Source organism: Fusarium vanettenii, assembly GCF_000151355.1.
Source record: "Fusarium vanettenii 77-13-4 chromosome 3 genomic scaffold NECHAsca_54_chr3_4_0, whole genome shotgun sequence".
Classification (NCBI taxonomy): domain Eukaryota; kingdom Fungi; phylum Ascomycota; class Sordariomycetes; order Hypocreales; family Nectriaceae; genus Fusarium; species Fusarium vanettenii.
The window spans coordinates 187,632-201,386 of NW_003315835.1; the positions used below are offsets into that span (position 1 = coordinate 187,632).

The 13,755-nt window shown below is 46.1% G+C and overlaps 4 protein-coding genes across 4 annotated transcripts; 2 read left to right on the forward strand and 2 right to left on the reverse strand.

Annotated features, from left to right (window-relative positions):
* Positions 1–1,564: 1,564 nt before the first annotated feature.
* On the reverse strand, positions 1,565–2,567 carry NECHADRAFT_78306 (uncharacterized protein; the record flags this gene model as incomplete). The annotated part of the gene is made up of 2 exons (XM_003041002.1): positions 1,565–2,362; positions 2,415–2,567. 2 exons carry the CDS (start codon positions 2,565–2,567, stop codon positions 1,565–1,567), a joined length of 951 nt encoding a protein of 316 aa, XP_003041048.1.
* A 2,043-nt stretch (positions 2,568–4,610) lies between these two features.
* On the forward strand, positions 4,611–5,003 carry NECHADRAFT_78307 (uncharacterized protein; the record flags this gene model as incomplete). The annotated part of the gene is made up of 2 exons (XM_003040973.1): positions 4,611–4,923; positions 4,954–5,003. 2 exons carry the CDS (start codon positions 4,611–4,613, stop codon positions 5,001–5,003), a joined length of 363 nt encoding a protein of 120 aa, XP_003041019.1.
* Positions 5,004–5,340: 337 nt separating this feature from the next.
* On the reverse strand, positions 5,341–7,379 carry NECHADRAFT_78308 (uncharacterized protein; the record flags this gene model as incomplete). Its single annotated transcript, XM_003041003.1, has 6 exons — positions 5,341–5,361; positions 5,412–6,133; positions 6,181–6,345; positions 6,394–6,531; positions 6,573–6,777; positions 6,831–7,379. 6 exons carry the CDS (start codon positions 7,377–7,379, stop codon positions 5,341–5,343), a joined length of 1,800 nt encoding a protein of 599 aa, XP_003041049.1.
* Positions 7,380–7,819: 440 nt separating this feature from the next.
* NECHADRAFT_78309 (uncharacterized protein) lies at positions 7,820–11,772 on the forward strand (the record flags this gene model as incomplete). The annotated part of the gene is made up of 7 exons (XM_003040974.1): positions 7,820–9,932; positions 9,982–10,170; positions 10,224–10,283; positions 10,396–10,593; positions 10,646–10,787; positions 10,927–10,981; positions 11,029–11,772. The coding sequence occupies 7 exons, from the start codon at positions 7,820–7,822 to the stop codon at positions 11,770–11,772; spliced, it is 3,501 nt and encodes a 1,166-aa protein (XP_003041020.1).
* Between the last annotated feature and the right edge of the window lie 1,983 nt (positions 11,773–13,755).

Below are 13,755 nucleotides of genomic sequence, written 5' to 3' on the forward strand. Positions count from 1 at the left end.
GGTTAGAGGTGCGCCACTGCGGCTGATGCGGGGTGGCTCCCGATGGCTTACCCTAGTGTTGGGTGGGAGTTTGCTTGGAGAGTGACGTCAGTTGTTGAAGGGGAGATTTGTGAAGATAATTAAAGTAAATAAAATAGTGATAAAAATTGAGCATTTTGCAGTACCTATATATGTAATTATACACGCTGGTTGATGTGTTGTGGGATCTCGTTGATGAACAATATTTGCGTCTCAAAAAGTCCGCTCAAACTCCAAAGCCAATCACGCTTCAGCTGTGTAGCGATCAACTTGGACGAGGTCACGCGACATCGATCTTCGGGCTCAGTTAACCCATCAAGGGCCGGGCTGCAACTATAATAAAGAACAGATCTTAAACACATTATAACATCATGACCCGATGTTAACACAGTGGTCACGCGACATCATTTCCACTTTACCCCAGATTTCGAACGAGCTTGCATGACATCTATCTGGTTTAGGGCCACAGCTTCATGCATACACAGAAACTGCATGGTTCCTCTTACAAGCAAAGGCCATGTCTGCATAGTCTTGGGCACAGCGTCCATCCCTGCAAGTCAATGTAGATGCTCTGCGTGCCAAGGCTCATTTTTCGTGACTTGAATCTTGAAGGAATATTATGAGATCACTTTTCATGATTTGTCTTCTATGTAGTTGCCGACGCTGTCGATTGTTTTTCGAAGAGATGGCAGCCTGGGGTCGGCTTTCTAGCCCTGATACCCATCTGATATTGTTGTTCTCAGGAAGGCCTTCACAAAAGTTCGACCCTAGTAAGAAGGCCCTAGAGTCGCAAGGACTTTGCAAAAGAACAACAGCGGGATTGAACATGTAATACCTGATCTTCAACCCTGAGATGGGTATTGCCAAAGCCTGAGGACTGTGGATATTGCCGGGTGTTTCGAAGCCGTTTGAGGCGCTGCTTGCCAGACACCGGACATGAAAGAGAAACATGAAGAGAATGGACCATACGTTATGGAAGCTCAGTCCAAGTCATGTCAAGGATGGAGTGTAGTCAGATTTGAGTTTCGAGTGAGGGTTTCGATAGTGACTTCGGTTGTTTAGGGCAGACGACCCTCCCGGGAAGCTCCACTGGGACATGGACTATGCGCTTTATCCTGGGCGATGACATCGTTGCTGAAGGGGACACTGCTTGGCACGGGAATCAATATGCACATGTTGAACCTAATGTGTCGCAATGGGATATCTTAATGATGATACAGTGGCTAATCTAATATCTAAACAAGAAGAGTACAGCTAGACAAAGGAAAATGAAAACATGAGAGAAGGTATTCTAACAAGGTCCATAATACATCCTCCAAACCATAACCCATTGTCGTCTATATCCTTTCCAACTCCAAACTTTTTTCCTAACCAAAAGAACTTTTTACCAAAAAACCTCGTTGCCATAGGTCTCAACACATTAACAATACGCTAAACGACACAATTGGGTATCCCTTAATGTAGTACAAGTAGCTTCCCGCCATGCGCTCCCTATTGTCACAGAACAAGAAAGAAAAAACTCCAAAGAAAAAATGGTGGTGGTGCATTAGATGCGGTTCGTGAGGGCAATGCCGGGTGAGGCTGGTCGCTCGAGATCGAGGCGGTGCATGTGCACCTCGAGGCCGGTGATCGAAGTGTGGCGCTTGTGTCGGGGCGTCTTCTTGGTGATGCTCATCTTGCGGGGACGTCCGTTCTTCTCAGCCATGGAGGGCTTCTCATCCATTCCAACAGAAGAAATGGAAGAGGTAGAAGAGTGGGTGCTCGCGTAGGAAGAAGCTCGCGAGATGGACGAGTGGATGGATGAGCGAGAGGAAGAAGCCGTCTGGGGTCGGTCGGCAAGGTCAGAGAGAATCTCCTGGGGTGTTCGGGGCTTGTCCGAAACCATGCCCAGGCATCGCTGCCACCAGTTCTTGTCGTGTTCGGGATCAGAGAACTCGACCATGTCGGCGAGGGCCTCTTCGGCGCGCTCGGCCTGGTCCTCGTCAAGGTTGAGGGCGCCGTGCTCCGAGGCCAGCTCGAGGAGTGCGGCGGCATCGCATGCGTCGCGGCGCTTGCTGGCGTCGTTCTCGTGGAGACCACAAGCGTCCATCTTGAAGACGATGAGGTCCTGGAGAGATGTGTAGGGTAGGGTCGCCTCGCCGGTGACGTCGCGGACGCGCCGCGCAGACGCCGGGAGGTACGGGCAGAGCCAGTCGGGGATGAGCTTGACCTCGATCTCCCAGCCAGAGGTGTGGCGGTAAAAGACGGCGCCCGACTTTTCGATGAGGGGCGTGATGGGGTGGCCGACAATCTCCTTGCGGACGCGACCGGGAGAAGAGGACTTGCTGATGACTAGGTCGATGCTCTAAGAGAATGTCAGTTGAGTGTTGAGAGTGTAACGTGAGACATGAACGTACAGCAGGACGGCCATGGTTTGGCAGATACTTTGTGACGGCCAGGTCACCGATAATGGCCAGACGCGTGTTCTCAAGACCGGGAGTGTCGGCGATGAGACGCACCACGTATAGAGCAGCCTGCTCCAGCTGGGCGAAGGTCAGTAGTGGAGCCATGTCTGGACTACTAGTTGAGAAGACTACTAAAAGACTTCGCCCGCGTGGATAGGTGATCGTGTTGCCTTCTAAAGAAGATGCAGAGCCTTCCGCAAGGGGGGACAGGGCTGGCTTGTCATATATACGCAGTTCTGCATACCGAGGACGGGCCACAACAACAACAGAAAACCTGTCAAACAAATTTCGACCGCGGGGTGCATCAAGGGTACCTAAACTGTGCCCAATGGCACTCTTGCCAGGGGTGTCTTCCAATGGGAGGGCTAGAGGCCCGGCGAGGTAATCTTAAAATCTCAGGGTCATCCCAGCTTGGACCCTGGATGCTTTGGCAGGTTGGGTCTCAACAGCCGGAACCCAATTGTGGCTGGAATGGATCCGATGACGTTTGAAGAGTCTGAATTAACTGAATCTAATCGGTTTCATGTTTGTTTTCCTTGATTTTGTATGTCTGAGCTTTTGACTCGGTTCGTATGAGGATTGGAGCTATCAGCATTGGCCCTATTTCCCGTATCTACATCTGTTGCCCATCTTGATAACTGGAATGGGTGAGGTTGCTTACGACAAAATAAGATTACCTGGTGGCACAGACACAAATTTTTTCTCACAAGGGTCCTTTTTTGTTTCGTGTGGTGGTGGTCTCGACGCTGGCCTTTCTTTTTCCCTTTCCGTTTTCTTTTCTTTAAAATTTTTTCTCGTCCTCTTTCTTTTCGTCGAGTGAAACGGGTTTTATTTATTTTCGGGGCAAAATTGTTGCTTTTTTGACGGCGAAACGAATGACTAGCATTATTTGTGGCGGTTAATTCAGCTGAATGAGCACGAGACTGATTACCCCGTAAGAAAAGTCTGGAATGGATCTTGAAGATCATGTGCATCTGTAGCTGTACCTGGTTGTGATGCTCTGAAATGTAGCGTTTCGCAACAACGACTGGAATGCTGCCCTTGTTTGTGTTTTACCCCAGGTACCCTTGACTGTTGCTATGATGAAACCCAGCAACTGCGAGATGTAGATTGGCGCTTGGATTTTCCCCTGAATCAATCTGGGATGGTCCTTGCATTCCTCACATGCAGAGTCATTGTTGGATATTGGATTTGTGCCCAGCAGGCTGCGAGATTCTCCGGGTCCTCGGTAAGTATTGCTTTTGCATGTGAGTGCACTCGAGTAAAGCCGAGGGAGGGAAATTCTCTGCTCTTCTTTTTTTCAGAAATAGTAATTGAATGAATTGCGATAGAGGTCCTTTGAAAGACCATCTGAGGACCGCCCATCAGGGCTTAGGAGAGACATTCTGAAGATAACAGCCCGTCAAGTCGGGTCATAGCTTCATTCCACGCACGTCATTCAATGTGGAGAAGGTAATTAATCCTTCCAGAAGAATGGAAGCCCGACGGGACCCATCGTGACTCCGTCCGAGCCGGCTGACAAGACACGGCCTGGCCCCTCTGCGGGTACCACAAGGCTCGACGCCGTTCTTTTTTTTCTTTGTGGAGGTCTCTTTTTTTGGTGCTCGACCTTGTAGGGCTTAAGGGCTTTAGTTTGGTACATGGTCCGTGTCAAAGAAGAGTCTTGATGGACGGGAGAGATCTGAACAGGAACGCTACAATGCTTCGTGCTCGAGGCTGACCACTCCGTCCTTTCTCTGCACAAGAGTATGAAGTGTCTTTAGCAACATAACAAGCTTCTTTCAAGCAGTTAAACAATGCAAAGTCATGTTGCAATGCCATCATTCAATGCCTTTATTCCTTGGCACATTGTCAACTCAATCACGGCAGGTTTTTTTAGCCACCCGTCAAAGCTTAGACGTAGGGGAGAAGGAATCATTGTTGAACAGAGGAGAACAGTGTTGAAAGCAAAGCCACGAGATTGAGATTCTTTGTTCGGCTACTTTGCTTTAACTCGGATTTGGCGGCATTTTTCTCAAAGCCGTCGACTCTCTCATCATTTCTCTGCTCAGCTTCAAGTTCATTACTTGCGATTTATAGACTCGACTGATTTGCTGCCTTTTTGCAGCTTCGTACTATTATTCGACTATGCTTCAGCTACTCTTGACCATGTTTTTCGCCGAGAGACAAAGACCCTATTTCCAGGCGACTCGAAGCGTCAACAAGTTCGAAACCCAACCCTTCCAGACAGACTTTGAGGTTGAGCTAAGATTCGACCGAGACACCTCATCAGAAACCGGCTCTGAGAGCGATGTGATGGACGAGATGGAGAGCGACGATGACGACGAGTCCGTGTTTGACTTGCCGTTGGACTTTCGACATGCGCACCGACCGCCGGGACTTGAGAAGCGGAGAATAACTACACTCATTGCCGCTTCGTCTTCTACGTTGGCATTTCTTTATTCGTCTTGTTGGGTTTTGGGTAAGCTGATTGATCTTGGTCTTGGGTTAGGATCGTCACTCAGCCCGTCGACACCGAGCTTTTCCGACACCGAGGCCTGATACGATCTTTGGAGTAGCGAGAATAGGCGAGTGAAGATGATGTATAGACAACGAAAAGGTGGGATAGCGTTAAGGAATATTTATTTTGTACATGGGACAAATTGTTGTAGGCGAACGGTAGAACTGGCGACTTGGTGTTTGAGGGGCTTGTTGGACCTCCTGGGCTATTGAAACACGCGAGATATTCGAAGAAGTTTAGTCAACCTAATAGTATAGTCTAGCTTGGTTTAATTTTAGCGACACGCTTGTATTGTCAACGTTACCATTGGCTTGGTATTAATATTCACATTCCTACATCCCCGAAGATAATTGTTCCCGAAATCCTCCCACACCCAGATTACTCCCGATCCAAGGTAGACTATCCATGTGAAGTAAAGACTGTGGATCTAGGTCGAATATCCTCCTTACTTCGACAGTAGGTCGCGGACTGGTAAGAAGTAGCTTGAATGGGGGTCTTCCGCCTCGATTTCCATCATCCACTAAGCTGACTAGACTCAATATCACGCTCGCTAGGTCATCCAGGTAATCATCTGTCTCGTAGAGGTTGACGCTGTCGATGATGCACATAACTGGTGTCGGTGGTATTTGCCCGAGGAGATGGGTAAAGAGACTGCATAAGGATTCAACACTCCTGAGATCCATATTCTGCATCAACATCTGGGCATCAGGTTGAAAGTACTGTCCTGGGAACTGACGGAGTAGTTGAGCGATGAGAGACCGTATCATGACAGCGCCACCGTGATGTTCATCCCAAGCGAGGTGACGACCGCAGAAGAAGACGAGGCTGATGTACCGACCAGACTCTCTGAATGTGTGTGCGAGAACGGCACAGAGCGTGGAGAAAGGGGATACGTCTCCCGCGGTTCTAAAGTCGCCGTGTACGAGGAGCTTGGAAGAGTTAGGGCTACCGAGCCAGTTGCGGAATAGTTGCGTTGTGACCACTTGCTGAGCTCGACCCTGATCTTGATGAAACATTTCTTCTGCGCGAGATGCCATGTGTTGTAGGTCTGTCTCGTCAAAATTGGGGATCCCGAGACGAGACCATAGTTCTCGAGGTGTGAGCTCTGTCATCTGGATAGACTGGGGAGTTACGGGTCTTGATGGAACGGGAGAATATGGTTGCCAGTTTCCTGAACTGCGTTAGCAAACTACTCGTCAGTGTAAATAGTCAACATACTCTCTCTATCACTCAAGATGGATAGGACACAGTTGAACATGTCCTGCATCCAAAGCACGCCTGCTGTCTGGGCTTGCTGTTCGCGGAGAATTGCACCGAGACCCATGTTTGTTACTGTGTTTCTCTGCATGATTGTTGAAAGGTCTCTGAACATGCGATCGTTGTCTTTATTCACAGTCAGTCTTGGCCTTCGAGTTACTATTCTGTACTTACCGCCTATCATGCGGTGATCAAAAGACATTCGTGCTTGATTCTCCAACTCACTGCAGCAGCTCTTCATCTCTGTTAGACTCTTGACGAGGATTGCTTGGTACTGCGGGCCTGTGAGGATTGCGACCCCGGCTCTCTTGGCTGTGCTATATCATTAGTTAGAGTCTTGAGTATTCAAAGACTTTCCTCGCCTTGAATGCTGGTGTAAAACTTGATGGAGTTCTCAATGGCCTTGAAGATGGCCAGCACGAGATCGGTGGAGGCTTTGATAATGTTGGCGTCTTTCGGGTAAGACTGAAGATACATGTCCATCTTGGAAAACGAGTCCGGCAACTCTTCAAGGCTCGAGTTGACCTCCTGTCGGACTTGGGATGCTTTGCTATAGGCCTTGAAGCCCGTCAGTCTTGCAGCAGGAATATTAATCTGTAATGTGTGCTTACATCCACCATGAGGTTGATGACGCCAACGATGGGCGTTGCAATCTCAGAGTTGGGAACCAGCTTAGTTGCTTGCTGTGCGATAACGTGGTAATCATCCATTAGGTTTCTCACTTTCCTCCTGACCTTGCCGACGTTTTGTGACCCTGTTTCAAAGTCGTAAACTTGACGAGCCTTTTCTAGCTTGGCTTCAACCTCCTGCCACTTCGTCAAGTGTCGTATGCCCCATTCTTCACTGTACTTGGTCTGAGTGGGAGTCTCGTTCTTCAAGAGTTCCATGGCGCTGGGAAATATCTCATCCCAGAATTGCATGTCGGCCACAGGAGCTGGCGTTGGTCTGGGCTGAGTGGGAGGTGAGGCATCAGGGACCATCAGGCTCTGCGACGGAATAAGCGCGACAAACTGGCCTTGGCTGGCATCGTAGCGGACCCTTCGGACATCGAAAGCTTCATGGTATTCTGGTAGTCGGTTCTCGATAAAGTCAACTGCTGGGGTGTGGAGTCTGAATGTTGGATGTGGTGATGTGTCTCTTGGGGGCATTTGGTAAGACATGACTGCTACTAGCTTGGAGGAGTCAATTTTCAGATTGGTTTCGAAGGCCTTGAGATAAATGTCAGCTTGAAGAGAAGGAGGAATTCTGATGGATGTTCAGCTTTGGGGGCCAGACTAGGGCCATGTGGATATCACCACCACCATGTCCAATAGTCTCAACGGTGATAACCGCCTGCATGTAAGACGAGTCACAACGGCCCCCAACTGTAAGAAACTGGGGCTCTGTAGTTGCCTAGAGCTTGGTTGCATCGACTAGGGTTCGTGCAGCTGCTGATGGCCTGAAACGGCACAGCTTGCGCTGATAACTCGTTGATTTGTTACTGAACGGTCGTTGAGGCGGATCCTTGCAGGAGCGGGGGTACTCTTGGATGAGAGCAATATTCCTCATTTGTTGCTCATATATTCAGCCAAGGCTCGCACCTGCAGAGTCGGCAACTGCAATGGCGACGGTTACAACTCAAGTCATGACTCCTCCGGCTGAGGATGTTGAGGTTTCTATCTCAGACCTGGCCTCAAACAAAGCCAACGGCCAGGCCGATCTGCAAAAGGACACAAACAACCTCACGGAAACCACAGAGCAGCCACACAGTGACGGAGATAAGGACCATGGTGTCGGACAACTCCAGGAGCGGTTCGCGGCCATGGAAGCCAAGCTAAAGCTCATCGACAGCATCGTTGATCTCCGCCAAACATTCGAGAAGCTCGAGAGGCCCGAACAAGAGGTGTCGAAGGATGGCGTTGCGATCGAGTCAATGACACTGAACGAGCTGTCGATGCATCACGAGGCGCATCTCGACTTTTACTGGGACGCCATGTGGTTCATGAAAAGGGCCAGGGACTCGCACGATTCTCTCTTGAAGGTCAAGAAGATTATGAAGGAGAAGCGAGATGCAGAGTTGTTGGCAAAGTCTAAGAGCTTGACTGGCAAGGAATCGGAGTCGTCCAGGAAATTGAGTGTTGATGCGTTTCTCAAGGGAGAAAAGGCCAAGGTTCTTCGGGTCGATTGGCTGGTCTTTATTGCGAGCAAGGGTGAGCTTGAAAACTCTATCCTGACTCCGATCGAGGTTGTGTCCTCAGAGCCTGAGCCTCAGACGATTCTTCAACTCCCTGTGAATCGTGCAGGAGGGCCAGTCAAGGCAAAGTCCTCAGGCCATCGCGTTGTGGACACGGACAAAGACCAAGAGTCGGCTGGCGAACGATCCCTGCCTGAGAGAATCAAGATTCACTCTGGCCCGTTGGTGGCCATATTCTGCCGAATCATGGACAAGAAGGAATGGAGTGTTGCCAAGGACAAGTCCATGGTGTTTCTGCGGCCATACCGACAGTTGGTTTATCACGAGACCAAGCTGAGGGAGTATCTTGCGGACCTGGAGAAACAGTTTGAGGGCTATGATGGAACTGAGCCGCTTCCGGAAGCATCAGAGGAACAGGAGGAGGGCGGCAAGGAAGTAAATGAGTCTGAAGAGGCTTCAGAGTCTATTTCTGGGAAAGAGTCTAAAGGGAAGAAAGACGATGATCAACCAGGGGAGTCGAATGGCGTGGTTGAAGAATCACAAAATATCGACAAGACTGATTCTCAGGACAAGCAGGATGAGGAAAAGGGTGAAGAAGACGAGAGTAAGGAGGATGAAGAAAAGGATGAAAAACACAACACCATCACTGGGCTTCTTCACCTCCGATGCTTGATGGACTTTTTCGACAAGAATATCAAGGCAAAGCTCGACCATATGAACAGCCCTGACTACACTCATGTCTCATTCCACGATGTCTGGCACCTCTTTAAGCCAGGAGACAGGGTGGTTGATCAGACTGAGAAGCAGGCCTATGTCATTCTACGCGTACAGACGCCGCGACACAAGGTTGAGGAGCCGTGGTTGCGTTGGTACAAGAAGCCAACGAACAAGAATGACAGTGATAGCGAAGATGAGGGAGATGATGACGAGGGAGAGGATCCTGTCATGCTTCACTGCGTCTATATCGACTTTGACGGCAAGCAGTTTGGACCAGTCTCGAAAAAGTTCAAGATTCCCCAGTTTGGCGAACTTAAGGATATCAGGTCCCTTCCTGTGTATCCTTTCCGACATGCCAAGAACAAGCATCTTCAAGAGGATTTTATCAAGCGTGGCAAGATGCTTCTCGACGTGGCCAAGTTTAAGCCCATGTACTACATGGGTCTCACGCTGGATACGCGAGATGAGATTGATAGTCAAGTCGTTGTGGATTTCAACGAGGCGTTGGCTGACGAGAAGAGACGAAAGAAGTGGGAGCCCACGATTGGACCAGTTGGTACAGCTCCGGATGATAGGGATGATGAGCCTTGTATGGCGTCTTGTTGTGATGGACAGGCTGTGCATGACGGCGAGTATATCGACTCGACTTTGACTGAGAACTATGTCAGAAGCCTTATTCCAAAGACTTCTCTTCGAGCACCGTCTTTGTTGTTGTCTCCTAGGCCATTGGAGGATTTGGGCAGCGTGGAAGGGCTCACTGAAGAGGAGCTTGTCGTCATGACGTATCGAGTATTTGCCTTTGTGTTGCGAAGTCGAAAATGGGGTGAGTCTCATAACTTTTGTAGCCTTATTGCACTAACACAGGTCGGCAGCTCAACTCGATCTCACTTTTCTTCGGTACGAAAATGCCGACGCGAGGAGTGTGTCGATCAACGCGTTTGAGCGGCTCGAGTTGCCGGCGGGTCACAGAGAGATGGTCAAATCTCTTGTCATTCAGCACTTTCGGTCGAGACAGACGGCGTTCACGAAGGATGAGCAGACTGATTTGATCAAGGGGAAGGGTAAGATATTGTTACGCAATTTTGGTAGCGGAATGATTGCTGATGCACCCCAGGTAAGGGACTTATCATGTTGTTGCATGGAGCACCTGGAGTTGGAAAGACGACTACTGCTGGTGAGCCTCTTCCCCGTGAAACAGCTTCTCTGAGTGAACGTGACTAAACAAATCTTACAGAGGGTATTGCTGAACTATTCAAGAAGCCTCTGTTTCAAATCACTTGCGGTAGGTTTGGCCCCGCTATGCCTTGGTAGCCGTTCTGACTTGTTAGGTGATCTTGGAACTACTGCTCGCGAGGTTGAAGAGGAGCTTGAGAGGAACTTTGCCTTGGCCAGTCGATGGGGTTGTATCTTGCTTCTGGACGAGGCTGATGTCTTCCTATCTGCACGAGAGCGCATGGACTTTACGCGAAACGGCTTGGTTGCTGGTGAGTTGAAACGCCTCCCTCGATAAGTGACTTCCCTGATGGCATGATCTAGTGTTCCTCCGAGTTCTGGAATACTATACTGGTATTCTGTTTCTAACCACTAACCGTATCGGCGATTTTGACGAAGCGTTTGCATCTCGGGTACAAATGAGTCTGTACTATCCAGAGCTCGATGAGGAAAAGACACTCAAGGTGTTTGAACTCAATCTCGACCTCATCCGAGACCGATTCAAGAAGCAGGGTAGAGAAATCATCTTTGACGCATCCTCCATTGAGGACTTTGCGAAGCAGCACTTTATCCAGCACAGGTACAGTCGTTGGAACGGTCGTCAGATCCGCAACTTGTGTCAGACGGCTCTCGCGTTGGCAGAGTTTGACGCTCAAGGAGGTGAGCTCGATGCTGTTATTGACAGGAGTATCCCTGTAAGTTTGCAGTTGAAGCATTTCAAGACTGTGCAGACTGCGTATCTCAGCTTCGGGGAGTACCTGGGTGATATTCGCGGAACAAAGGGCGATCGAAGGGCAATTGACTATGGCCTGAGGGCGAGACAGGATACGCCCTATCAGACCAAGGCTAGCCGATTTGCACAGAAAGCGGAGGAGATGAGTTCTCAAGAGTGGCACGGACATGCTACGACCATGTCTTCTGACGCTTCGCATTATCGGGTTGCTTCTCAAGGGGATCCGTTTCAGCCTTTGAACCAAGGGCACATGCAGCCCAACCAAGGCATGGGCGTATCTTCGCAAGGGTACCGGCAATATCAGCAGCCGCAACAACAACAGATGGCGCCGATGGGCAACATGGGCTTCGGCATGGCCGGACAGGGACCAAGTCAGACGGACCCTCGCATGATGCAGAACCAGCAGCCGGATGGACAGTTCATGCGGTACCAACAAAACAATCAAGGTTACCAGCAGAACAACCAGAGTGTCCCTCGGAATACAAACGTCAACTTTCAGGGGTCGCCTATTCCTCAGAATAGCTTCCAGAGTCAGCCTGAGCAGGGGTACGGGGGTGTTTCTGTTCACCAGGTCATGGGGTCACAGGTGCAAGTCCCATCGATTTCCATGGGAGACTCTTCTTCTCAGGGCTTTGCGTCTGGATCTCAGACGGGACAGGATATGTTTAATGAGCAGAATCATAGACACTTTGTCGGGAATGAGGGGGGTCGCATGTAAACATGGCTAGGGAGCGCATAACTTGGTGGATGCATTGACACTGACAAGTGATGGGGAGTAAAACACTAGACAAGTTGGATTAACTTCTTTAGTGTTTCTTTGTTTTAGAAAGAGAATATCGACGCTTCGCGTCGCCGCTTTTATGGAGGGAGGGTAGCTTAGGCTTACCTTAGGCGTAGCTTAGCCGGTCCTTACCCCGGCTTAGGTGCCCCCACCTGAAGATCTAAAAGTAGCTTCCACATAAGCATAGGTATCTAAAACCATAACCCTCTAACCCTAGTCAAGCGCGTAGTTATTAACCTAGAGGTATAAGCAGAGGGGTCTAAGAGGGTCTTATCTTATCTAGCGGGTAAAATAGCTATATTACTTAAAATATTTACCTAGGATTTATTTATATTCTTTATAAGATAGTATTATTACTTATTATTTCTTATATTAACCCTTAGCTTAAATCCCTTTTATTATATAATAGCTAGGTAATAGCTATAGGGTAGTAAGGCTAATTAGCTACTTAACTAAAAGGTTATCTATAACCTCGATCTATTAAAGTTATAACTACTTAACGCGGTATATTATAGCTACCCTATAAGGCGCCTTTAATGCCTTAAGATAGTATAATTATAATAATTATCCTACTTCTATAAGGGCATAACCTCGGGCTATAATATACTATAATACTTATACTATAGCGCTTAAGCCCCTTATAATACCCTATAAGGCCTCGCTATAAGGCCTAAGAAGTATAATTATATAAACCCCTAAGGTTTATTATAGCGCCTTATATATATACCCTACGCGCTATAATTACTTAGTAGAGGCCTTATAAGCTATATATAAAGCGACTAGGAATTAAACCTATAACTTTTATATAATAACTTAATAGATTAAGGTTATAATTATTATATAATAGCTAGGTAATAATTATAAGGTAATAAGGCTAATTAGCTACTTAACTAAAAGGTTATTTATAACCTTAATTTATTAAGGTTATAATTACTTAATATAATATATTATAGCTACCCTATAGAGCGCCTTTAGCGCCCTAAAATAATATAACTATAATATCTTTACTATACCTTACTTAGTCCTTTTTAAGCTTTTTATTTTTCTTTTAATATACTATACTTAATATTTCTTAAAAGGTAATAAGGGCAAAAAGCCTAAGACCTTAATAAGCTAATTAAATAAGTAATATTAAATAGCCTTTTATATAATTATTTTTAATTTAATTTATATTTAATATAAAAGAATTTAAGGAAATAAACTAAGAAAAGATATAACTAAGAGCTTATATTAGAAGAAATATAAATAATATTTTATTATTATTAAAAAGGAATTAATTTATCTCTAAGTATAAAAAAAGGTTCCTAGGGTTAATACTATAAGATATATAAACTTTAAAATATATTATTAAATTCCTTAGGTAATCTTATTTAAATAAGCTCTCTTAGAAAGATAAGTAAAAGATATTTATAATAAGAAATATTTATAAAATAATATAAAGGTTTTATAATATATAAGAATATATAAATTATATATATATCTCTTTTAATATTAAGTTATTTATAGCTTTAATATATCCTCCTAAGGATTTATATATAGAAATTCTTTTTATTAATAAAACTAAATATATTAAAAGAGAGCTTATAAAAAATATAAGTCTCTTAAAAAAAAAAAATAAAGCTTAAGGAAAAAAGCTTTTATTATTATTAAGAATTATATTTATGTATAAAATTACTTTTAAACTAATAAATTTTATAATTATATTTATAAAAGAAGCTAAGTTAATAATATAAACCTATTAAATACTTATTATTTTACCTCTATAAGATATTAAGAGGTATATTAAGTAAGATATTAAATAAGATATTTATTAATAGAGATTTATTAATTTTAACTTATATTAAGATATATAATATATCTTATTATAAAAAGATAAATATTTAAAAAACTATTTAAAGTTTGTAAAAGAAATTTATAAAA